Raw genomic sequence first — 25,161 nt, 5'->3', positions numbered from 1 at the left:
ACGCAGACCTGCCTACCTGACTGGGACACACACAGACCTGCCTAACTGACTGGGATACACACAGACCTGGCTAATTGACTGGGACATAGACCTGACTGACTGGGATACACACAGACCTGACTGACTGGGACATACACAGACCTGCCGAACTGACTGGGATACACGCAGACCTGCCTAACTGGTTGGGACATACGCAGACCTGCCTACATGACAGGGACACATGGAGACCTTCAAAGAAGCAAATGTCTGTAGAGCTGTGAATTACATATGTTTTGATCTTTAATTTGGACAATAGTGCTAATCATTCAATGATCTTCAGAAAACCTTAGGAAGACCACATGGGAAACCATGATGAAAGATAATAAAATCAAGTATAGAGCAGTGTTTTCTGTTATGGGACTAATGGAGTCTGTAATGAGTCTGTAGTGAGTCTGTAACTTGTGTAGTGTTGTACATGTTGTACAACAAAAACTGGAGGACTTCTTGAGGCATCTGATCTGATGGTTCTTTGTTAACAATACAAGTTATCTAACAGTATGTGATACTTCTTTAAAAATGTTTTGTTCATATTAACTACTCAAGGCAACTCCAGGTCTGTTTGACTGAAGCCCCACCAGGAAAGGTCAGTAAATGTGTACAACAGTTTGGTTAGCAGGCTGCTGCATCTGATGAGCATCTCACAGTGTTACTGGAGTGTTTCCTGTCAGGTCAGCAGTGTTACTGGAGTATTTCCTGTCAGGTCAGCAGTGTCACAGTTAAACCATGGAGAGAGTGAGAGAGTGAGTGTGAGTGTTTGTGTGTGTGTGAGAGTGAGAGAGAGAGAGAGAGAGAGAGAGAGAGAGAGAGAGCGAGAGAGAGAGCATACATGTGTATATGTGAGAGAGGTGTCAAAACTGTCAGTATATTCTCTTAACACACACAGTTGCACACCACACAAAGCGAGAGCCTACACAGAGCATTAATAACTTAAGCTGTGTTATAATCGGCCAGGATTCATCTAGAAGATGGCAGGTGTCATGGCACCCATCATGCAAATCACACTGCTGATAACATCTTCAGGTAAGATTACATTTAAGTTACCTGAGCTGCCATTCTGTGTGTGCTGTTTATGAAGTGGGTAGCCAGCATAGATGTGCAGTGTAAATTCATCCTCCAACGTGGATTTTAATTATCTGGAAATGAGATTAATGATTAGACAAAATTGAAAACAAAATTAGAACATATGAGGAATCATATTTTAATTCTAAATTCACTATGAGTCTATGACACTGCCTTGTTAGGGTGTATGTATATACTGCATTGAAATGAGTCTCTTTAAAAGTCTCAGCAGTTTTGAAATATCCTTGTCTTTTCAGTCATGTGTCAGTGTGGTAGGGTCCCCAAAGAGACTGGCTCCCTGGACAAGACAGTACGATTTAACAAAATCCAAAATGAATATGAAGTGAAAACACAGGTAACATCTCAATGCTAAGTGCTATTGACCTACATTTAAAAACTGATATCATTTTGCAGTCATAACATTCATTAAATGCTTCTGCAGTTATACATTTCTTAATGATTTTCTTTTGTGGTGTGAAGAGGAGCATAGTTTTGTGTTGGGTCTGCAAAGTCACATTTCACGAGGTCATGTCTCTGGCTGTACATGAGATTAAAAAGGTACGTCCCCACCACCTGGGCTTCATGTATTCAGTATTCCGTCTTGTCTCATTTGTCATGTACATCCACACAAGCCCTGACTGAGGTGAGGCGTCTGTGTTTTTTACAGGAAGTGAAGGCAATGTGTAGGAAATTTAAGAGCTTTGAAAATTCCTGCATCAAGCAAGCCTACAAGTATGAGGCCATAGCAATCCGCCTGCTCTTCCATGGAGCTAACGCTGAAGAGGTCTGCAGGCACGCCGAAATGTGTAAATAGCGTCATTTGCCATTTTATGAATACAGCCTCTTATGTTTGCCCATAATGATCCCTACTCTCTCAGGTCCTGGACATGTTTCAGTTCTTTGAACTATGATTGATCAATAAAAATGTTTTTTGTGGTTTATACTTTCATGATTTACACACTGACACCATCAGGAAAGAAGAAGAAAATTATATAAACATTCATATAACTTTTATCCTGTTAGGAAAAATATATATATAAACTCCCAGGTCTATATATGCTAAACCTAATGTAGGCTGCCCCTTTAAAGTGTTGGCTAGATTAAAATTTTAACCTAACTGCACACAACACTTATGAAGCTGTCAGCCTGCCAAAAAATGTGTCAAAAAATATTCAAACATACAAACGTGGGTCCAGTTACACGTTGATCATTCTTTAATCCCGACTACACTGGACTCGCACCTACACCTACACCTACCAGCCACGCGCTCCAACCTGCGAGGCCTTCACGCGAGAGCGCACGTGTGCGCGCTCTCAAATGCGCGCGCTCACACACACACCTTTAGTGCACGCGCACTCTTAATTTGTGATCGGCCTCGTTAAGTCTAATGACTGTATGGGTCCGTAAACCTCCAGAAGCAGCGTGGATGTGAATAGTTGTCATGTGAAGATATCTCCATGAAGAAACGGTTCTTCACACAGTTTAGTGGTTGTTGAGTCACCCAGGCCGACAGCTTCGCTAGCTAGATTACTTTAGTCCTCATTTATCCGTCTGTTCAGGTCAGATTAGATGGGCTGAGGTATTTTCTTTACTCCGTTTTAGTTTCCATCACGCCGAGGTAAGACGAGGTCCACTAGTTCAGTAACTCTGAGTAACTTTAGGTCACCTCACTGGGCAGTTAGCCAGCTAGCTAATGAGGTAACTGCCCGTTATTTGGGTTGTTCTCAATAAATATCTCCACATCGCATTCACATTTGTGGCTCACTCAGACTATGTGGGGTACATTTATATTATTGTAGGGTACATTTAATAGATATATAAATGTTGGGTGTGTTTTTATTTCGTGAAGAACTGAACCATGATGAAGCACGGCCGTCCGTGGCGCGAGACGCCGCCCTCGGTGACGGTGCGGCTCAGAACCTCCGCGGCGCACGCGCTGCAGGTGCGGCGCGGCGTGCGCGCGAGGAGGCCGGTCCGCGTGGACGCGCAGGGCCCGCCAGGTAAAAGCCAAGGTGCCCGGAGCCACGAGGAGGCCTCGCGGCGGGGCAGGCAGGCGTGGGGCGCCGCCCTGGTGGTCCAGCGGCAGGAGATGGCCGCCTTCTTCCGGCTCTTCGGTAAGAGCGCGCGCACCCGAAGCGGTTCTGCACAATTCTGCATAAAGTCCTTCTGGTGATGTTTGTTGTTTTAGATGACGACCTCATACAGGACTTCCTGTGGATGGACTGCTGTTGTAAAATGACAGATAAGGTAATTCAGGCCTGTCAGCGCAAAGCTTGCCAACGTTGTGAACCATCTCGCAGTAAGTCAAATCAGGGTTGTGTGTGTGTGTGTGTGTGTGTGTGCGTGCGTGTGCTTCTCTGCTTTGTGTTTTAGTATTTGCTCGCCATGACGTTTGTCTATTTCAAGCGAGCGCATTTCAGCCTCGGTGAACACAGCAGGATGAACTTCTTCATCGCACTGTGAGTCCACACCCCCAAACCCCAGCGCCCGCTCACACCCCCAAACCCCAGCGCCCGCTCACACCCCCAAACCCCAGCGCCCGCTCACACCCCCAAACCCCAGCGCCCGCTAACCCACTCCAGTCTGGTTGTTGCTGCAGGTGGCCATAGCCCAGTTAGCATAGAACAGTGTGGTAATTTTGAATGGGTTTAATGAAAATTTTATTAGAAGTGAAATGTACATTATTATTTCAGCCATTTTAAGTTAAGCAAAAGTTCAGATTAGTGCCATCACCTTAACTTTGGGGGTGTTAAAATCCCCAGACACCGTGTTTATTCTTCAGCCCAGTCTTGTGGAACCCCAGTACAGTTCACATGTTTGCTTTAACCCAGTACAGTCCATAAATTCCCACTAGCCCCCCTCCCAGCACACCTGATCCAGGTGTTTAGTGTTCTTGATTGCTTGGTTGATGTGTGTTGGGAGATTGAGCTGAACTGTGGGTGGTGGTGGTGATCTGTGTGGAGTGTTTTGAGACACTCTGAGGTCAGGAACAGCAGTCTTAAGTGTCTAACCCTACCTACATACCCACGATTAAGGAGCAACCATGGTGTCTTTTTACACACAGTTCAGTCACACAAAATGAAATCAGTTTACATATATAAAAGGGTTCCAGCTCCAGTCTTGGGGTCCTGCAATACAGAAGTCAAACACAATGTATGTTCATGTATTTATTCATTGACCAGTTGTATTCTATTGCATGACATGACTGAAATAAGGAAACTGCAGAGGGTTGAAGTCCTTGTGCTGCAGGTACCTGGCCAACACCATGGAGGAGGATGAGGAGGAGTCCAAATACGAGATCTTTCCATGGGCTCTGGGGAAGAGCTGGAGGAAGCTCTTCCCTCGGTTCCTGAAGCAGAGAGACAAGCTGTGGGCGCGTATCGAGTACCGTGCTGCCGTCAGCCGCCGCTGCTGTGAGGAGGTACTGCCACCTGGGGGCGCCTCTGAGCCACATCACCCTCCTGAATACCACACAGTCCCCTGACTTCATCACACAACTTTTATACCATTAGGAAAAAATGTTTACAGCTATAGAAGTGACACAGTGGAAGTGGGAGTCCCTGTCCTCTGACGAGGTGTGTGTGTTGGTGTGTGTTGGTGTTGGTGTGTGTGTGTGTGTGTGTGTGTGTGTGTGTGTGGGGGGGGGGGGGGGGTGTGTGTGCGTGCGTGTTGGTGTGTGTGCGTGCGTGTTGGTGTGTGTGCGTGCGTGTTGGTGTGTGTGCGTGCGTGTTGGTGTGTGTGTTGGTCAGGTAATGGCCATCGTTCCATCTCACTTCATCTGGCAGCGTGAGCGAGCGGATCACCACAGTGGAGCGCAGCGTCACTGTCGGGAACAGGTGCACATGCCACGTGGCCCCACCGCCTCCCCCGAGCCCTGTGCTCTCTGCGCTAAGACCTCCGCTCTCTCCTCTTCCTCCTCCTCCTCCTCCTCCTCCCCCTCACTGCTGCTGCCTCTCACCATGGAGGCCACACCTCCCAAAACCCAGGCCTCCCACCACAGACACACACAGGCCTGCTGCTGCCTGGACAAAGGTGCGTGAGCCCTCTGGTGGCAAGTTATGGAATATACTGCTACCTTATATTGAGACCATTTAACTTTTTTTTTTTCCAGTCTATTCTTAATCTAATCTAAGAGTTTTTAATTTTTAATGAAAAAAAAACATTTTCAAACAGGGCCTGATGTGGACAGTGACTCTGGCCCTGACATTTCCATGGACTGGATCAATGAGGAGTAGATTCCAGCTGCTCACGCTAGCCCATATCAGAGGGTCATGCACTCTTTCCCATTTCAGCATCGTCCGTTTGCTGTAAGATTTATACACCTTATTTCAAAATGTCAAGGCTTGGATCAACAGTATCAGTTTACCAAATAACATAATTAAAGGTCTGTATTCTTGACCAGAGTAGTTGTCCACTCCCAGAAAGACCAGACAGAAAGGATGAAATGACCTTTAGTGAACTCAGGAGCAGTATTACATACGGCTTTAAGCTATATTACCTTGTCATTGTAATGGCATCCATCTGTATTAACATTTGCACATCCTCTACGAAAAATTTACTTCTGGGCTTTTATCAGAGCCTTATAAAATGCCAGATTTGTTACATTTGTTCTGTTTAATGAATTCACCAGATATACCACAATAACATTAGAGTGCAAATGCTTCATGTGTTCAGCTGTTTGTCCTGTCACGTCTGTCACTATTTATTATCTGTTTATTTATTAAATGCTTTCATGCTTCTGTGTAGCACTACAAGTTCACATTTGGCACTTGTCTGATACCGTAGAAGGCTGACAGCATTGTGAAACAAGCACCCTGTTAAAATGTGAATAAACCATCAAATCTGTTTGATTCTCTGATTCTCACATCTCTTCAGTGTTTGAAAGAAAGAAATCAAAATGATTTGTTCCACAGCTTTATTGGAAACCCAAACATGAAGCCATTTGTGTGGTCACAGTGCTGGTGTTCAGGGATGTGAGGCGATGTAGTTGAACTTGAGCTATTTCGAGATTTTCCGTAATTTCGCAAGAAAGGCTGAAATGACAAAAATTAAAATAAATTGTTAGACAAGGAACACATTTGTACACCTAAATTCACATTACAGGAGTTCAAGCACATGTAATGTTTTCATAGCTGTGTAAACGGATCTTTTTGGATTAGATTTGAGGGTCTTTCCTGTGGTCCAGGATCAAACAGGTATGATACAGGACTGTTGATGCTCATGCATGTTGCATCACAGAACACAAATGGCAGCTCAAGGTTGTGTAGATGTGGTCAAAAGACAGTAGTGTGGTTCCCTCTTCTCACATGAGTTTGTTCTGTCCTAACTCCCAACCGAGGTCCTTCTGTCTTAGCTCATCTGTATCTCAGACGGTCAGTGTGTGTTTCACACTATACCACAAACGTCTGGCGTCTGCACACAGCATGTGTGGTACGGAGAATCAAACAGCCCGGTGGAAGCAGCTCACCTGTGTGTCCGAACTGTTCAGGATGTGGGCGAGCGATGTAGGGTACACTCCCAAACGGAGCACGCTGCCCGCCAGCCTGCCCCTCTACACGCGTGTGAACACAAACAGTTGGTGTTTGCATCTACCATCTTTAGTACAACCATTATAATTAATTTTATAATTATAATTTTTGTAATTAATAATTCAGCTTAATTGAATTTTTACCATGTTCATCATTTGAGTCATCTTCCTGAGACTCTATGGTTTCTTCGATCAGAGCTTTCCGTTTGTTGAAGGATCCATCTTTCTTTAATGATGGGGCCAGCAGCCAATCTCTGTACTGCACCTCGATGACGCGTTCACACACTAGTGGAAGGTTGGAGCATCTCAACCCCTCCACCAGATCAATAACCTGCGTGATGCTGGCATGTGGAACAGAAGACACCCTTAAGTCAACAATAACTTTGTAAAGCTGTGAGATCAGTTTGCTAAACACTGCAAACCACAAAGATGACAGCAAAATGGTAAAACTAGTGTTCAAGAGTCATAACAGTGATGATGATTTTACTGAGTCATTTCAGTGATGATCTTGAATACTTGATCTTTGAATACTCTGAACAAATAAACACATAGGTAGTCTGACTGCCACTGAGTCATGGGGGTGTGTGTTACTTACTTAGCTAAGTAGACCGCACACACACCTCCACTATTGAGGTACGGAACTACAGCAGGCAAAGTCAAATGGGGGCTGATCATATCTAGAGCAATCTGAAACACACACACACACGTGTTGCACAACACCAACTACACCACCAAACTAGCAATGAAAACAGTTCCACCAAAATCCCACGTATCCAGAGATCTGCACAGAGGCAGAAACAAATGAGATATTCAAGTTAATTATGGAAGATCAAAGGATGTATCTCCTTACCGAATTGAAGCTCCGCCCAGCAAGCAAGTGTGCAGAAGTGCTCAGGTCGCCGTGGTGAAAGTGAACATTATCAGGCCACTCCTCCCCCGTGCGCACCCGCCAAGCAGAACGCCAGCGCTCGTAATTTAGCTTGGATCGTCTGTGATGGTCCTCTCTTACCTCAACGCTCAGCACACTGCCCCTAGAGGCCACTGGTGGAAATACCAAACACCATCACAGTTAAGTTACAATACTGAGGACTGTATGGTAGAAAAGACAGATAATACCATAGCAGCCTATGCTAGTTTCAATTAGAAATCAACGCTAGTGTTTTGCTACGTTATACTGTACAACTCTGCATGGATAAGCCATAATCAGGGCAGTCATGGCCTGGTGGTTAGGGAACTGGTCTTGTGACCAGAGGGTCGTGGGTTTGATTCCCAGACCTGAGGTCATGACTGAGGTGCCCCTCAGCAAGGCCCTTAACCCTCAATTGCTCACTTGTATAAAAATGTAAGTTGCTCTGGATGAGGGCGTCTGCCAAATGCCATAAATGTAAATGTAATCACATACCAAGTTGTTAAACTACAAACCACTCATTAGAACATGTCCCAGAGCGGCGTGAACAACCATGAAGAACTACAGAGGTGTTCGTGAGGACATTGAGGTTGTTCAACCTGCGCGCTACCATGACGACAACACCCTGCACACCTGCTCTGGAGAGGAAGAGCGCCATGGCGCCCGAGCCAGACCCCGCCTCCAGCACACGGTCGCCCTCACTCACGTCCATCATCATCACCATGGCACTGGCGTCCTACGGTCACCCGCACAAGAGACACACGTCAACAGTGTTAAAATCCTGCCTTAACACCACGTCTGCTTGGCCAACTGGTGAGTCTGGACACTGAACTAAATAAAAATGCAACAGATTTTCAATAACATGCATATATGGACATGAAGAACCTGTATTTAAATGTAAATGTGCCATATTTTGTCAATTGTGATTTTTCACCACAATCTAATTTGTCCTCCGCTTTTAACCCATCTGTGCAGTTAGAGAACACACACACACACACACACACACACACACACACACACAGTAGTGATTACTAGGGGGCTGTGGTGCACACGTGCCCAGAGCGGTGGGCAGCCCTAGCCCGGCGCCCGGGGAGCAGTTGGGGTTAGGTGCCTTGCTCAAGGGCACCTCAGTCATGGCCTCAGGTCTGGGAATAGAACCCACGACCCTCCGGTCACAAGACCAGTTCCCTACCACCAGACCATGACTGCCATTTCTGTGATATTAACACATTACACACACAAAACACGTGTGTTATTATACTTTAGGATATGTGATGGCGGGTCCTCTTTTCATGAAGAGGGTGAACTCCTCCAGCGTGGGTCTACGGATGAGCATAGGCAGCCTAAGGTTTGTGTAGAAGAACATTCCAGCAGGGCGCCCCTCCATGGCATCGTGGGGTATTACACCCCAAGTACTCTGCAGCTTAACTCCTTCCTGGAGCTGGAACATCTTCTGGAACTCCTGCCTGCGCTTGCTGGAGTGCTCCGCCATCAGCACCTCCCCGAAGCGCATCACACGTTCCCCGGGCAGGAGACCGTGAGGAGACACACGTGCGTCCTTAGAGCTCTGCTCCTCTCTGTGAACTACAGCACCGTCCTCCACCCGAGCCTCCACACCTCCTTCATCCCCTGCTTCACCCGCTGCTACTGCGGGCTCCAGAGAGTCTTCCTCCCTTTGTCCCTCCTCCTCCCGGGGTTTATTCCCCCTCAGTTCCCACAGCTCCTCCGTCAGGTTCTGGGGCAGCAGCTGGGTCAGGCGGTCCAACGGGCACAGGGGCCGCCGTCTCCCGCACACGGAGCCGCGTCGCCACAGCGGAGCCGCTGGCTCTTCTGAACCGGTTTCGTCTCCGTCTGGACTTTTCGCACCCGTCCCAAAAGCCTTCGGGTCACACGCCCAAACCCCCGGGGACGTGTGGACAGCAGCACGGTGGACGTTGAGCCTTAAACAGGCGATGTGAACCCGGGCGAGTGTGTGCGTCATGTCGGGGTGAGCTGCTCCTGCTGGAGGCGATCAGACCGCAACACCACACTCACCACATCACGCAACGTAAGTCATCGTGTCACGAATCGCTCATCTGTGTTTTACATGAAAACAATCACAGCTTTAAACCTCCACATTGATATTTATCTACACAGTCAAACTGCAGTTGTCTTCGGCACACGGAAAAAGTGCAACATTTCAGTGGACCAGAAGAGTATTAACTGACGATCACGACGACATTTATGTTCACTAATAACGTCAGTGTAATAACAACAAAGAAATGACTAAAAATAAAATAAAATAAACGCAGCGTGAGTGTCACTGGGCAGCGCCATGTTAAATTTGTTACGTCATTAACAAGCGACAAATAATTCGGGCTGCTGCAGTACCCGGAACGACCGTTAGAGGGCGTGAAGTGGCCGTTAGAGGGCGCCGTGAAGACGTTAGTGAAGACGTTAGTGCTCATGTTCACTTTAAGCCTGGTTCACACTACACGATTTTAGGCTGGTTTTTCAGTCGCCGACTGATCGCCGACAAAAACTGTGGTCGGAGGCAAATCGGCGATCACTCGTCGCTCGCTCAGTCGTGTAGTGTGAACTGCTGAAAGACGCTCGCCGAGCCGTCGCCGACTGGTCGCAGACGACTGGCAGATATCTAGCATGTTTAATATCTAGCAGTCGGCGACTGAGAGTCGGCAGCAGCGTCTAGCTACAGCCAATGTGAACGCGGAGAGAAAACTTTCAAGAATGCTTTCAAAACAGTAACCACACAAAATCCTCACCTTTCTTACAACTTTACTACAACACTGTTTAAGTTATTGTAACAGCACTGGAGAAATAGTGCGATTGATTATATCTATCACTGCAACGGAGAGATGAAATAATTCTGGCAACTTGGGACTATGGAGTGTTTAAACGGTAAAAACGGTAAAAAATAATAATAACGAAAATGTGCAGTACATGTACATTGTTTTTTAGTGAGTCGCAATAGGAGACTTCGCAGAACATGTGAAAATACCTTCACCATCAACATTCGGCAATGTAAAAAATCTACAGTGCACTGGTGTCAAAGTAGAGCTTTATTAAATTGTTTTCATACACGGAATTATAATTAAAAATTAATTAAATTACATTTATTAAAATTGAAGTACAGTTCAAAGTAGACTCCATTACTGTCATAATTACAATATTAGATATAAAAGCCTATATTTTAGATACATATTAGATTATGATGATGATGAAAATAATGATAATAATAATAATAACGAGCTTTTGGCATCGCTATATTTGGTCACTTATGGTAAATTTATGCATTAATTAGAATATATCATACTCTTTTATAAAATTAAATTTACATTCCTCAAAAATGAACAGTGTATGAATTATGTATGAATTTATTTATATGCGTGTGAATGTCCGTCCCAGTGAGGTAACACGTGTTTCCGGCGCATGCGCGTCCGCCCCAGTGAGGTTAACACGTGTTTCCGGCGCATGCGCGTCCGCCCCAGTGAGGTTAACACGTGTTTCCGGGTCCGTGAGTCCGCCCGAGTGCGCAGTCGTACGTAGCGCTCCGGTAATGGCGGCGGACGGAGGCAGTTTCTCAGCGACGCTCCCCTGCGTCTTTTCCCCCGGCGCGCGGCGCTACCTGGCCGCGTGCGCCCCGGACGGCCGTCTGCGCATCTGGGACCCCGACACCGGGACCCTGCGGCAGGAGCACGCGCCCTCCGCGCACCTGAGCGCCACCTGCACGTGCATCGCGTGGGGACCGTGTCGCGCGCCCCAGGTTCGTCACGAGGAGCGAGTCGGAGCGGCCTGCTGCGTGCGTGCGTGCGTGCGGGCGCCGCGGTTTAACGGGTTTAACGGAGCCGGTGCGGGTCGGTGTGGCGGGTCGGTGTTCCCCGGGCCCGGAGCGCGCGTGCTGGGCGTGTTAGCCTGTTAGCCGTTAGCAGCGGAACCGCGCGGCCCACACGCACATGTCGCCGCACATGTCGCCTCCACGGCGGCCGCGCTGGGCCCGAACCCCGCGGTTCTGGTCGTACTCGGAGATGTGTGTGTGTGTGTGTGTGTGTGTGTGTGTGTGTGTGTGTGTGTGTGTGTGTCGGGATGTTCGTGCTCGTGTCGTGTTTGCGGACTTTATTTGCCCCGTGTGGGGCAGCTGGCTGTGGGCAGCGTGTGAGCTGCTGGCGCAGTCCGAGCGGTTCTGCGCCCATGTGCACTTACACTGGAGCCATTAATTACGCTTTAAACTAACTAACGTTCAACAAACTTTTGGTAATAAAACGTGGTCAACTGTTTTGAGTGGACAAGAGTGTTTAAAACAGTACAAACAGACCCAGTAGATTCAGGTACTGATGGTGACGGGTGTCTGTCTACACTCGTCGGGTTTTTACTTTTTTGTACTTTTTTTGGAGGTGTTGGTAACTGAAGCAGGTTTTGTCAGGTTGGGTCAGTCATATGTGGTTAACTGGTGAGGCCTGTTTACTAGATGTGTGTGTTGGACAGCCACCTGTAGAAACTCCTGCTACGAGCTCGGACACTTAATGTTCTAACATCTGGAATTTGAGGAGCTCATAAATGATGAACGTTCCTGAAGTGACTAGAAATGGCTGTGAACTTGCACTTCTGTTGTGGGTTTTATAAAACAGTTATACTGAGTTGTGTGTGTGTTTCTAGGAGGGCCCTCAGAGGAAGAAGAGGAAGTCTGAGGTGGGTCAGTTGGTGGAACAGACGGACCTGTTGGCACTGGGCACGGCCGCTGGCACTGTTCTCATCTACAGTACTGTGAAGGGAGACCTCCACTCTACGCTGGTACGTATCTTCATCATTCTCCTAACTTACACCGGCCAGTTGGTCTCAGCAGATGCCCCACTATACCTGGGTCCACAGGTGGAGCTGAGCTGAGGAACATCTCTGTGGTTCTGAGGACTCTGTTTAGTGAGCTCAGAAGCACAGAGATTAACAGCTCGGAGGGATTGCGAGTGTCTAAATGTTCATGGAGTGTGATGTTTGAGGATTGAGTTGTCTGATTTCAGTGGCCATAGCTTAGTGCAGCAAATGTTAATCGTTTCCAATTTAACTCTTTTTCTCTCTCTTCCCCAACGGCTCTCTTCCTCCCACCTCTCTCTCTCTCTCTCTCTCTCTCTCTCTCTCTCTCTCTCTCAGGATGGAGGGCACAGTGGTGGGGTGAACTGTGTTCAGTGGCACCCACAGGACTCCCTCCTCTACAGTGGGTCAGATGACACGCACATAGCTGAGTGGGACCTGCAGACGGGCAAGACACGCTGGTGTGTGCGCGCCCCTTTACCCCGTGTGTGTGTGTGTGTGTGTGTGTGTGTGTGTGTGTGTGTGTGTGTGTGTGTGTGAGGGAGAGCACACACGCGTGTGTATGCACAGCAGCAGTTATGTCGTGGTTGTGGTTGAGTGTACCAGTTCACCTTCAGAGTCTGTTTGTTGGGTGTTCATGACTGTGTACTGTGATTGTTCGTTGGGTGTTTGTGACTGTACTGTGGTTATGTTCGTTGGGTGTTTGTGACTGTGTACTGTGGTTATGTTCGTTGGGTGTTTGTGACTGTGTACTGTGATTGTTCGTTGGGCTGTTCGTGACTGTGTACTGTGATTGTTCGTTGGGTGTTTGTGATTGTACGTTGGGTGATTGTGACTGTGTACTGTGATTGTACTGTGGTTATGTTCGTTGGGTGATTGTGACTGTACTGTGGTTGTTTTCTACAGTAAGTGGAGGGCAGACCGTGCAGCAGTGACCAGCCTGTGTGTGAGTCCAGATGGGAAACTCCTCCTCTCTGCAGGCATGACCATCAAAATGTGGGACCTGGAAACCAAGGAGGTGTACCGGGTACGTGGTGTAGCAGTTCCGAGTTCCGAATAGATTTTCTCCATAAGAAAGAACTGAAAACGGATTAATCCGTTCTCGACCATCAAGTTGAATTCCAATGTTAAGTCCGTCACATGAATGCCTTTTTCATACTTCTCTACGATCACCTTTTTCAACTCTATTGATGTTCTTATCGTTTTCCTGCTTTCCTGTTATGTCTTTCATGGGACACGTGTTTTTTGTCTAAAACAGTACAAAAACAGCACAAATACAGCAAAAGCTTGGAGCACATCTTCAAAATGGTTTAAAACCCATTGAACAACAACAGCAACTAACGCAAACTAGCGGCCTGTCACCGAAGCACGGACTGTATTTTGTTTACAAGTCACAAGTCGAGTCGGATTTCGACATTTTTTTTTTTCGAGCTCCGAAACACAATTTTCTCGGAATTTTCCGTCAAACTCCGAATATGTCGAGTATTGAGGCGGTCGAGTTCGGGGGTTCTACTGTATTTACAGCTGATTTAAGATGCTTTTTCTGCTTTGTGATCTTTATGGAAGGACTGGTTAGCTGTGAGTTTACCTGCTTGGACTGTTACAGCTGTGTGTAACTGGGCCTTTTCCCCTCTACCACTTACAGAAGTTCACAGGTCACTCCACCATGGTTACGGACCTGTGTTTCGCCACAACCCGACCCCCAGACAGTGATGGCCTCTACTTTCTGTCGGGAGCGTCCCACGACAGACTCCTCAGTGTGTGGTACGCATTGGGAAGAACTCCTCCTTGGATTGGGATTTACATTTAGGGTGTTTAGCAGACGCTCTTATCCAGAACAAATTACAAAGTGCTTTGCATCTGTTCACAGAATTCAGCCTAGATAGTAGCACAGATTGGCCAGAATTCAAGATCCCATTGAGCCAAACTACTACTAAACTACAGTAATCAATGCCAGTACCTAGTATTCCAATTAAACAGGAATTAAATCTTACACCAAGCACAAATAACCATAGACAGATAAACATACAATTTAAGGACATATACTATCTGCAGTGTTGGTGCTCATTAATTACTCAACGATCAGGTGAGTCTATTTTTGAAGACCACAAGAGACTCTGCTGTTGGAGCAGCTAGTGGAAGATCGTTCCACCATCACAGAGCCAGGACACAGAACAGTCTTGAAGTTTGTCTTCTGCAAGACTTCAAATATGGTGTTTCGAGTCGAGCCATGCTTGAGATTTGGAGTGCTCATGGTACGGATTGGCGCTTCTCTTGGCTGTAGATGTCAATGCTGCTCCCAGTTGGACCGGTTCTGTAATCACCAGGAATGACTGGTACAGTGCCGTTCATCTGCTCTTTCGCTCCACAGGCAGGTGCGGTCTGATGGCAAAGACAAGAATGCGGTGGTGTCCTTCACCCTGACGGACGAACCACGACACATCGACCTACAGACATCCAGCAGCAAGGACGAGGTGAGAAGGCCCGTCTGTTGGTGTGGCAGAGTTCTCGTGTTCTACGTTGCCCTGTCTAGATCAAACACCCTCTGGGTGGTCAAACAGCAGAACTGCAGACATTTTCCTTCACTGGACCACATCTTTCCCCACACACATCTTGACGATCCACCTTTACTCTGCCTTTGATAAGTTTGGCTAACTGGAGGTTTCTAATAGAAGTGATTTTGGCTCTGAGCCCTCCCAAACCTTTAGCTGTAGCTTGTTTAGCTAGGTAAGCTAGCTAGACAATAGTGTGCAGGCATGAAAATCTGTCACCTTTCGGCGAAATTCGCCGTTTTGAAGTTGAAAAGGGTGACTTACGCAAACCTACGGGGGTTCGGGAGATATGTTATATTAGGGTGTGTTTAAAAAATAGATTTTTCAATTCAAATTGATCTTCATTTGAATGATTCGATATCGATTTATTAAACCTGAGATCGATCTTTAGAATTGGCTAATTTTCCCCGCATATGCGTACCATTTTAACATCTCGTGTTTTATATCGCGTGACGTGCTTTAATTCCACCTTGTTTAGGTGTATGAACCCTGCAAATGTGACTTTGATCATTGCGCTGAAGCGCGGCGCGCGAAGTTACAATATTCGAGAGGTGCACAACCTCGCAAAGCGACAGGGCACGGGCGGAGCCACCGCGATTACGTCATTTTCGGTGCGCGGACCCTCACGCCGGTCGCGACGTGTCCAGTATAAAGCTGTGAAGTTTTTTCAACAGCTGGCGATATTGTTACTGCACAATTGAGCTGTCTCACTCCTCAAAATCAGCTCCTTTTCTTGCAGAAAAATTTGACAATTTACAAGCAGTCATGAATAAATCTTTTTACAATATTACAATATTCAGAACTATGTTCATAAATGTTTGTTACATGTAAAAAAAAAACGTAATTTGCACTTTAAAGGGCTGTTCTAAACCGCTTTCAATGCCTTTTCTGGTAAAGGAGCTATGTGGAAGTGTGCATTAATTGATATAAAAAAACACTAATCACAGTATAAACACTATCTTAATGCATTTTAATAAAGTTTGAGTGTTCCTTGTATCATTACAACATTTCACATTCAAACTACACTTTTTATTGTAACTGAAATTTCCCTACAAGGTCCCGATTCAATTCGATCCGATTCAATATTGATAATCGATATTGAATCGGATCGAATTGAATTGGGACCTTGTGAATCGGAATCGAACTGGAAAATTAGTGGTGATACCCACCCCTAATATATATATTATCATATTTACTTAAGCAAACGGAGCACTTCCGAAATCGGCTATTTCAATGGCACAGTGGCCAGCAATTTCCGTCAGAACCATCATAGAGGCCAAATTGCGTTCAAATCATACGAACGTTCTTCATTCATGTTGTGAAGCAGAACCTAGTGCTATCTACGCCGGGAACAAGGCAAAAGAGCATACATTTACCGCTACATTTACCAGATCGTACATTTCCCAGTGGATTTAATTGGGTGATTAATGGTTTCAATAGTTTTCATATTTTGCGGTAAAACAAAGTTACTGCCATTCACTACAGCTTGCATTGATCACTGTCAGAGCTAGCCACAAGCTCTTGTGAAAAACAGGTAGATAGATAGGCCTATTAAGTTCGCATCAACCCTGTGTAGTTAATGGTGACATAAAATAAGACACAAGATTTTTTTTCTAGTGTCTCTGTAGTTCTAACTGGTGAATCCAGGGATATGTGAGGATAACATTCGCGCCAGGGCTGAAAAGGTTGAAGATGAAGTTGTAAACACTTATCATTTGAGAGTCTACCCTGTGCTTTAGCCCATGTTGGAAGCCTTTTGTGACAAAATAAAAACACGTGAACCCTGGTATATTTTTATTCTCATTTTCGCCGCTGATGTATTTATTTGTTCATTAAGACGTAATGGTTTTGACTGAGCCATCTGGAATGGCGAAAGTGGCTTCTCACGTTTACGGATCTGGCTCCATATATTGACAAGACTGGTCAATGTTTTTCAGCGCGACATTATCGTGAGAGAAGACGACAGGGAAGAGCGTGTCACGAAAGGCTTGCCGTGTGAAAGCTACTAAGCTGTTGCTATTATGTTGCTATTATTTTAGTCGCTGCTGTAGCTTCAGTCACCGTTTTGCTACGTTCACAATCATAGTAGTCTACTATTCTCCTGGAATGTTCACTAGCGTCCCCGCTAATCGCACTCTGCGTTCCCCCGTGGCATCACCTGTTGCCATATACTAGCGCCCCCCGATTGTGGCTCACAGTTAGCATTGGGTGACGTGGTAGAAAAATGTGAACACGTCAACTCCAAACATGTTTTGTGACTAGACCAATGTAAACATCAACTGGAGTAAGTGTACCCTTACACTTTGTGAGTCGCTCTGGATAAGAGCGTCTGCTAAATGCCGTAAATGTAAATGTACCCTGACCCTGGGCTGACGCAGGTGCAGTTATCGGTACCTGTGTTGACTAATGAGCTCGGTCAGCCCCAGGTGTGCTGACCCTCCCAGCCATGCGGCTGACGCAGCACGTTTGGGGGCGTGACCGCTTGGATGAGCATATTCCGTTTGGAAATGACACTGCCCTTAATCCACCTCCTGTTTGTAACTACACTTAAACTTTGTGTGTGTGTGTGTGTGCTCTGTTTTGTTCTGCAGGCAGTGCGGTTAGCAGTGGTGTGTAAGGACGGGCAGCTTCACCTCTTTGAGCACTTTCTCAACGGGTGAGTGACAGACACAGCCATTCAGTAAGGCATTAAAGTCCTGTGGGTCTGGTCCCCCGTGGGTCGGGTCCTGGAACGTCTCCCCACTGTGGCTTTATTTGGCTTCTGCTGTTCCTGGCACGACTGTGTTTTTGTGAAGTGTTGGACAGCCACATGTAGAGAAGTGAAATGTGCCAGAAAGCCCAGAGCAAGAATGGATTGATCTCTTCCTGTGATTACTGTTTCAGTGACAGAATGCCTCTCTTCTCCCTGTCTGTCTCTCTCTTCCCTGTCTGTCTCTCTCTTCCCTGTCTGTCTCTCTCCTTCCCTGTCTGTCTCTCTCCTTCCCTGTCTGTCTCTCCTTCCCTGTCTGTCTCTCTCCTTCCCTGTCTGTCTGTCTCTCTCCTTCCCTGTCTGTCTGTCTCTCTCCTTCCCTGTCTGTCTGTCTCTCTCTCTCTCCCCTTCTCTCTCTCCTTCCCTCCCTGTCTCTCTCTCTCTCTCTGCTTCCCTCACACTCGTGTTCTCTCTCCATATCTCTCCTCCCCTGTCCCCAGGCCGTGTAAGAAGCCCCTGTCTCCAGTGTGTTCGCTGCAGGTGTCTGGCGTGAGGGCGGGGGACACGCCCGTCCCTGTGCCTCTGCTCGCTGCCTCTCTATGTGCGGACAGACAGCGCCTCCTGCTGGCCTATGGCAGCCACCTGCAGCCTGTGCTGGAGAGTGTGGTGAGGTTCTCGGGGGGGTGGTGTGAGGTTCTCAGGGGGCGGGGTGTGGGCCCCATGGAAGCTGAGAAGAGCTATGCTGGTTCTCCAGAGACGCGGGTTCTGACAGCCCATGACTCGTGTTGGGGGAATTGCCACAAGGGTGGGGCTTAGTGGGAAGGGGTGGAGCTTGGTGAGGAGGTCTGGTTTATAGTTTCTTCCATTGCTGGCATGATTGAGTGTGTGTGTGTGTGTGTGTGTTCCCTCAGCCCATAAACACGTCAGAAAGGCATGTGTGTCTGGTCCGAGATTTACACACTGCACTCTCGCTGTCTGTTGATGCTGCAGTCTCCAAGGTAACAAATCCACTTTTGTGTCTTTTTCATTAGTCTTGAGTCTAGTCACACATTCAGATGATCCATATGAACAAGTGTCCTGCTGAAACGTGGTGCACGCCCCTGGTGATTGTTAACTACCTGCCATTGATTAAGGGGAGCAGAGATGGAGGAGAGCTATTCACGCACCTGTAGAAGTGTTTGACTGGTGACCTCTGACCCTCCCAGGTAAAGACTCCCATTGTAAATGACCAGAAGAGTAAAGTTCTAATACCAGGACTTCCTGGACATCAGGCACCAATCAGAGCAACACCCAGCCAATCAGAGAAGAGGAAGAAAGGACCCAGTACAAAAGAGGTATGACTGGACACGATTGTTGCACATGGCGCCCAAATTCAAGTTAACATGTTTCTGAAACGGTGATGGATTAATGTTTCTGCATTTCACCCCCCCAGATGTCTATAGAGGAGAGACTGCAGCACATTGAGTTGGGTGTGTCTAGTGACAAGGCGGAGTCAGAGGGCGTCTCCGCCTCTCTGCAGGTGGACAATTGTGCGGTGCTGCTGGTTCAAGCGTTGGAGAGCAGGGACAACAAGATGCTCAACGTGAGTGACCGCGCTGACCCCCTTAAATGCCCCGACAGCTCCTGGAATGATGGAGCCCACTGTGTCAAATTAGGAGTGTTGGCAGTGTTCACATTTAAAGGCCTTCACACCTGAAACGTTACTGCTACCCCAGGGGAGTTGAAGTTGAATATCCTCAGGCTGCGTACGGGTGAATTTTAATGTTTTGCTTTCCAGGCTTGGAAACTGCTGGATGGAATTTTTTGAGAAAGTGCTTGAAAAATAATATCTTGACTAAATACGTTTGCTTAAAGAAAATTGCAGTGTGTAAAATAAAAGGCCAAGCTCGCGCCTCCACGTATGTTTGAACAAATTCTGGTTCCTTCTCATAATCCAAGAGCCAGTTGGCTCACGAGGACCTGGCTGTGTGACGCCAGATACAACACGGTTCTACCACTTCTGGGGTGGGTTGGGGTTAGGGTGGGGTTGGTTGGTGTTAGGGGTGGGGTTAGGTGTGGGGTGGGTTGGGGTGGGTTGGGGTTAGGGTGGGGTTGGTTGGTGTTAGGGGTGGGGTTAGGTGTGGGGTGGGTTGGTGTTAGGGTGGGGTGGGTTGGTGTTAAGGGTGGGGTTTGTTGGGGTTAGGGTGGTGTTAGGGGTGGGGTGGGTTGGTGTTAGGGTGGGGTGGGTTGGTGTTAGGGGTGGGGTTGGTTAGGGTGGGGTGGGTTGGTGTTAAGGGTGGGGTTTGTTGGGGTTAGGGTGGTGTTAGGGGTGGGGTGGGTTGGTGTTAGGGGTGGGGTGGGGTGGTGTTAGGGGTGGGGTTGGTTAGGGTGGGGTTAGGGGTGGGGTGGGGTGGGGTTAGGGGTGGGGTGGGGTGGTGTTAGGGGTGGGGTTGGTTAGGGTGGGGTTAGGGTGGGGTGGGTTGGTGTTAGGGGTGGGGTTTGTTGGGGTTAGGGTGGTGTTAGGATGTCTCACATGCATTCATGTTATTTTCTTCCCTTACTAGAAAATCTTCCAAATGAAGAGGGAGCCCCTGATTAGGAATACTGTTGCTAGGATACCCCCGCCTGCCGTCCTGCCCCTGCTGGAGGAGGTGAGGTCACAGTGCACCGCCCTCTGCTGGCAGCCATGTGTTAGTGATGACTTGCGTCTGTTTACCTGTGTGTTTACCCACTCTGATTGTGTGTGTGTTGTAGTTGTCCAGGAGGTTACAAGGCCATCCTTTCACGTAAGTTAAAACTTTGTGTTCAGCCGTTTCTGTTTGGTTCTGAAAATACCCACTGGGTGTGTGGTGTTGAACCTGTGTGTGGTGTTGAACCTGTGTGTGGTGTTGAACCTGTGTGTGGTGTTGAATCTCTGTGTCCTACAGGGCAGTGCTGATTGTGCAGTGGCTGAAGGCTGTGTTGACTCAGCACACGTCCTACTTGTCATCGGTAAGGGTGTGTGTGTGTGTGTGTGTGTGTGTGTGGGGTAAGGGTGTGTGTGTGGGGTATGTGTGTGTGACGGGGGTACGGGGAGGTGTGTGTGTGTGTGTGTGTGTGTGTGTCGAGTCAAGTCAAATTAATTTATATAGCGCTTTTTACAACATGTCACAAAGCAGCTTTACAATCGTATGGGTCCAGATCCCTAATGAGCCAAAGGAGACAGTGGTGAGGAAAAACTCCCTATGATGGTGGGGATTAGGAAGAAACCTCGGGAGGACCAAGACTCAAAAGGGAACCCATCCTCCATTGGTGGCCCTTTAGCACAAGTCCGTATTTGTGGACAAAAGTTTCTAAAGTTCTAACATATTGGGGGGGGGGCCACACCTTACAAGGGAAATATTAACTGAAGGCTTGATTAAATAGGTGTCTAGATTTAATAGAATAGGTGTCTTGATTAAATAGGTCTAGATTTAAAGATTGGAACTGTGTCAGAATCTCTGATTGGAGCTGGAAGGCTATTCCATAACTGAGGGGCTTTAAAGGAGAAAGCTCTGCCTCCGGCTGTAGTTTTACTAATTTTTGGAACTTGGAGAAATCCAGCATTTTGGGAGCACAAAGGGGCGAGATGGGTTGTAGTAAGCAATGAGTTCACTCAGATATTGTGGGGCAAGACCATTTAACGCCTTATAGGTTAACAGAAGAATTTCAAATTCAATATTTAATCGGCAGCCAATGTAATGCGGCGAGAGTGGGACTAATATGATCGAAGTTCCTAGCCTTAGTTAGGACTCTAGCTGCGGCATTTTGTACAAATTGTAGCTTCTTTATGGACTGTTTAGAGCATCCAATTAGACCATTACAGTAGTCCAATCTTGACTAGACAAAAGCATTGACCAGCTTCTCTGCATCAGCTAATGAAAGTAAGTGTCTCAGCTTGGTGATATTACGTAAATGGAAAAGGCAGCCTTAATGACATTGCATACATGTCCGTCAAATGAAAGATCAGAATCAATAGTGACACCTAAACTTTTTGCGGTAGATTTAGGTGTTACTGAAAAACCATCTAGGGTAAGAGGAATATCAGCCCAATTGCTTCTAGCAGCTTTGGGTCCAAGAATCAGCACCTCATTCTTATCGAAATTTAGTTGAAGAAAATTAGACGCCATCTAGTTTTTTATGTCCTGGACGCAGTTCTGAATCTTGAGTAGTAGTGATATCATCCAGATTAGAAGATATATACAACTGAGTATTATTTGCATAGCAATGGAATCTAATACCATGCCTACGAATGATAGTGCCCAGTGTTAGCATATATAATGAGAATAATATGGGGCCCAGTACAGATCCTTGTGGGACGCCATATTTTACCTTAGTATGCTCTGAGCATTCGTTATTTACTCGTACAAATTGGTAACGAACGATCTGTCAGGTAGGACCTGAACCAGGAGAGTGCTTGACCTCTTATGCCAATGAGTGTCTCCAGCCTATTAAGTAGAATATTATGATTAATGGTGTCAAAAGCAGCACTGAGGTCTAGCAGTATGAGAAAAGAAATGTGTCCTTTATCAGAGGATATTAAGAGATTGTTCAGTACTTTAGTCAGTGCCGTTTCAGTGCTGTGATTGGGTCTAAATCCAGACTGACATAACTGACATGTTCTGTTTGTAAGAAGGAAGAGAGTTGTGAAGAAACTACTTTCTCTAAAAAGTGTGTTAACATCTCTTTCCTCACTAATCGTTGTGTTCACTGTGATACAGCTGCCAGACCTGGTGACTCAGTTGGGGACGCTGTACCACATGATGGAGAGCAGAGTGAAGGTCTACCAGCAGCTCACCAGACTCAACGGAAAACTCTACCTGCTCATGACTCAGGTACCGCACCCGCACACCTGCACTCGGGTACCGCACACCTGGACCTGCCACACTGTGGAGCCTGACCCACCTGGACCACACCTCCATATATTAACATTTATTCATGCAGTTATATTTGAATAATAAAGAAAACCTTGTAACTACCGTAATGCTTATTCACACCAAGATTACTTGTTCTGTTACCATGGTGCTCATGACTCTTGCATCATGACCTTGACAGAGATGTTCTGATTGGTCAGTCAGGTTTTTAATGCATCTGTCGAATTCTGTAAACAGCGCTGTTAAACATTTCTGCAGTACTGCAGACTGACCGTTTTGGACTGTGAACGATGATGTTTAGTGTGTGTGTGTGTGTGTACACACACATACGCAAACTATTGTCAAAAGTGTTCGCTCACCCATCTCAGCCACAAAGTGGTAGGTCACGTAAACTGATGGAGTGGGGTCAGCGGATGATGAAGCACATAGTGTTAATCACTACAGACATCCAAACTTCCTGTGGCCTTCAGATTACCTTAAGAACAGTGAACAGAGAGATTCATGTTCATGGTCGAGCAGCTGCATCCAAGCCATACATCACCAAGTGCAGTGGTGTAAAGCACGCTGCCACTGGACTCTTAGAGTAGTGGAGGCGTGTTCTCTGGAGTAATGGAGTAACATATCGACCATTATTCTCCTTCTGTTTCCAAATCACTTTTCACGTTTCATCTTGAAAAGATGCGTTTCTTAACTGAGAAAAAATTAATTTGGCCGTGCACAGAAAGTCAAATGGTGAATGCTTCCTTGGACACGAGTTAAGACCAATTCCTCTATTTCATAATGTCCACTAGGTGGCGTCAAGCAGCAGTTCCCACAGAGAAGAGGACCTGGATCACATGGCCAAACTGGTGTATGAGGAGGGTAAGAGGTCACGGAGCCCTTACAGAGCATTACACACGCTAGTCTTCCTCAGTGGGCTTAGGTACAGTAGTCTTCCTCAGTGGGCTTAGGTACAGTAGTCTTCATCTTCGTCAGTGGGGTTTGATATGCTAGTCTTCGTCAGGGAAACACTCATGCTTTAGTGTTTTAATTCTCTGTGTGTTTTTGCAGATTCCTCAGATGAGGATGAAGGCTCAGGAGATGAAGGACTCCCTGAGGATGACTCTGATGTAAGAGAGACACACTCTCTCACACTCACACACTCTCGCGCTCTCTCTCACACACTCACACGGGTTTCAGGCTCAGTCTTTGTAATGATTTTAGGAAAGTTTGGCCATTTTACAATTAGTTACTTCACTGCTCCCCTCATTATGGCTTCCTGATATTACATTACCAAATAACAACAACAACAACAAAAAAAAACCCCAAATACATTTACGTGTTCCTTCTGACAGAGCTGGGAGGAGGATGAGGAGAAAGATGAACTGATGGATGTGATGGACAGGAAAGCTCACGAAGGTGAAGAAGACACGAGAGAGGAGCGCAAAACGCGCGCAGACTTGGACTTCGACCCCGAAAACGAGAGTGAAGAGGAGTGAGAACAAAACTGAACAGAAACGAAAAATAACGAAAGGATCCTAGAAGATTTCTCTATACTTTCATTTTATTTTTCTTGTTTTCATTTTATTGTCAAAAAAAATTACAAAAATGTTGTTTTAGAAATCCAGTAACCGCTTGGTTCTGGACTGAGGGTGGCTTTCACACAGGACGGCCACTAGGGCGGCGACACCACCTGACAGTCTGAGAACTGCACAGCAGACCTGAACTCCTGCTCGCTGTTCCTTTGACATTTGACCTCAGACTTCCTCTTGTGTGTTTTTGTTTGCCCAGTTGCTGTGGTAACTGCGTTCCACACCTTCTGCCCGTGTACTGCAGAAGTTGGTCTTGGTCTGGTTATGTATTGTATCCTTATACAATATGTATACATGTTCAGTACAGCGAAAAATCACAGCTTTGGGGTAATACTTCTAAATTGCCCAGAAATATTAAAACTCCATTAGTATATCAGTGTTTTGGGGTTTCTGGTCCCTCCATTTGCAATGCTTGATAAGCAGAGTGTGGCTGCTAAATTTGATTTTAGATGCTGCTACATCAAGCTTGCCCTCAAATTGAACAATTTCAATTAGGCAAGACTGGGTCCTGGTGAGAAGCGGCCCTGGCAGTGCAAATGATGCACAAGTTCTTAAAGACCATCTGCTGAGACCCACACTGGCGTACTCACACGTTAACTCTTTTCTTAAGTACCACGCTATCGCTGGTCCAAGAATGGCGCATGCGTGGTTGGTCTCCCTATGGTCGCAGGTCCAGGAATTGCGCATGCGTGGTTGGGCTCTCCCGATGGTCGCTGGTCTGTCGATACTGATCGCAGGCTCGAGCTAACCAGAAATGTTTATAACCTGACTGTTTATAAACCATCTTTCCCCATGTTCTTTTATAACTTTTTTTCCTTTCTTTGTGTGTTTGTCTGAAATATCAGGCGGGGTCTTGTTTGTGTCCAATTATTTTTAATAACACATCGGCAAAACTCGACATTGGAGGAAGATGTGAACGCGCGGAAGATGTGTCGCGCGCCTCCCGGAAGCTCGTGAAGCTCCAACTTTTTGACGTTTAGAAAATGGTTGTTTCCAAATTTCGTCAACCATAACGTTTTTCATGCAAACAATATATCGACGACTGTTGTACAGTTTAAATGAAATAAATTCATTTTTGTTCTCTTGAGGACGCGTGTGCGTGCATTTGATTAAATGAAATGAAATCGGGTGTTTTTCAGATTA

At 46.6% G+C, this 25,161-nt stretch overlaps 4 protein-coding genes across 5 annotated transcripts; 3 read left to right on the top strand and 1 right to left on the bottom strand.

The window, feature by feature from the left end:
• Positions 1 to 640: 640 nt before the first annotated feature.
• On the top strand, positions 641 to 2,037 carry LOC143500472 (uncharacterized). The gene is made up of 4 exons (XM_076994604.1): positions 641 to 1,059; positions 1,356 to 1,453; positions 1,579 to 1,656; positions 1,766 to 2,037. Exons 1-4 carry the CDS (start codon positions 1,005 to 1,007, stop codon positions 1,910 to 1,912), a joined length of 378 nt encoding a protein of 125 aa, XP_076850719.1. The 5' UTR covers positions 641 to 1,004; the 3' UTR covers positions 1,913 to 2,037.
• A 311-nt stretch (positions 2,038 to 2,348) lies between these two features.
• spdya (speedy/RINGO cell cycle regulator family member A) lies at positions 2,349 to 5,943 on the top strand. 2 transcript variants are annotated; one of them, XM_076994603.1, is made up of 7 exons: positions 2,349 to 2,796; positions 2,948 to 3,212; positions 3,287 to 3,345; positions 3,472 to 3,557; positions 4,348 to 4,519; positions 4,848 to 5,130; positions 5,272 to 5,943. In XM_076994603.1, exons 2-7 carry the CDS (start codon positions 2,957 to 2,959, stop codon positions 5,331 to 5,333), a joined length of 918 nt encoding a protein of 305 aa, XP_076850718.1. In that variant the 5' UTR covers positions 2,349 to 2,796; positions 2,948 to 2,956; the 3' UTR covers positions 5,334 to 5,943. The 2 variants fall into 2 exon arrangements, with proteins under 2 accessions (XP_076850718.1, XP_076850717.1); XM_076994602.1 differs by having other exon boundaries at positions 2,351 to 2,716.
• Positions 5,944 to 5,998: 55 nt separating this feature from the next.
• trmt61b (tRNA methyltransferase 61B) lies at positions 5,999 to 9,868 on the bottom strand. Its single transcript, XM_076994577.1, has 7 exons — positions 8,794 to 9,868; positions 8,166 to 8,268; positions 7,476 to 7,666; positions 7,221 to 7,312; positions 6,770 to 6,966; positions 6,566 to 6,649; positions 5,999 to 6,131 (listed from the first exon to the last, which is right to left on the bottom strand). The coding sequence occupies exons 1-7, from the start codon at positions 9,511 to 9,513 to the stop codon at positions 6,097 to 6,099; spliced, it is 1,422 nt and encodes a 473-aa protein (XP_076850692.1). The 5' UTR covers positions 9,514 to 9,868; the 3' UTR covers positions 5,999 to 6,096.
• Positions 9,869 to 11,039: 1,171 nt separating this feature from the next.
• wdr43 (WD repeat domain 43) lies at positions 11,040 to 25,105 on the top strand. Its single transcript, XM_076994576.1, has 18 exons — positions 11,040 to 11,295; positions 12,186 to 12,320; positions 12,675 to 12,796; positions 13,242 to 13,362; positions 13,981 to 14,099; positions 14,707 to 14,809; positions 17,479 to 17,543; positions 18,077 to 18,242; positions 18,488 to 18,574; positions 18,782 to 18,910; positions 19,009 to 19,158; positions 20,120 to 20,206; positions 20,310 to 20,341; positions 20,483 to 20,546; positions 22,295 to 22,408; positions 23,239 to 23,308; positions 23,498 to 23,556; positions 23,782 to 25,105. Exons 1-18 carry the CDS (start codon positions 11,089 to 11,091, stop codon positions 23,923 to 23,925), a joined length of 1,974 nt encoding a protein of 657 aa, XP_076850691.1. The 5' UTR covers positions 11,040 to 11,088; the 3' UTR covers positions 23,926 to 25,105.
• The last annotated feature ends 56 nt before the right edge of the window (positions 25,106 to 25,161 follow it).

Source organism: Brachyhypopomus gauderio, unplaced genomic scaffold, assembly GCF_052324685.1.
Source record: "Brachyhypopomus gauderio isolate BG-103 unplaced genomic scaffold, BGAUD_0.2 sc151, whole genome shotgun sequence".
Classification (NCBI taxonomy): domain Eukaryota; kingdom Metazoa; phylum Chordata; class Actinopteri; order Gymnotiformes; family Hypopomidae; genus Brachyhypopomus; species Brachyhypopomus gauderio.
The sequence above is the reverse complement of the archived record's forward strand: the minus strand, read 5'-3'. Positions and strand labels throughout refer to the sequence as shown.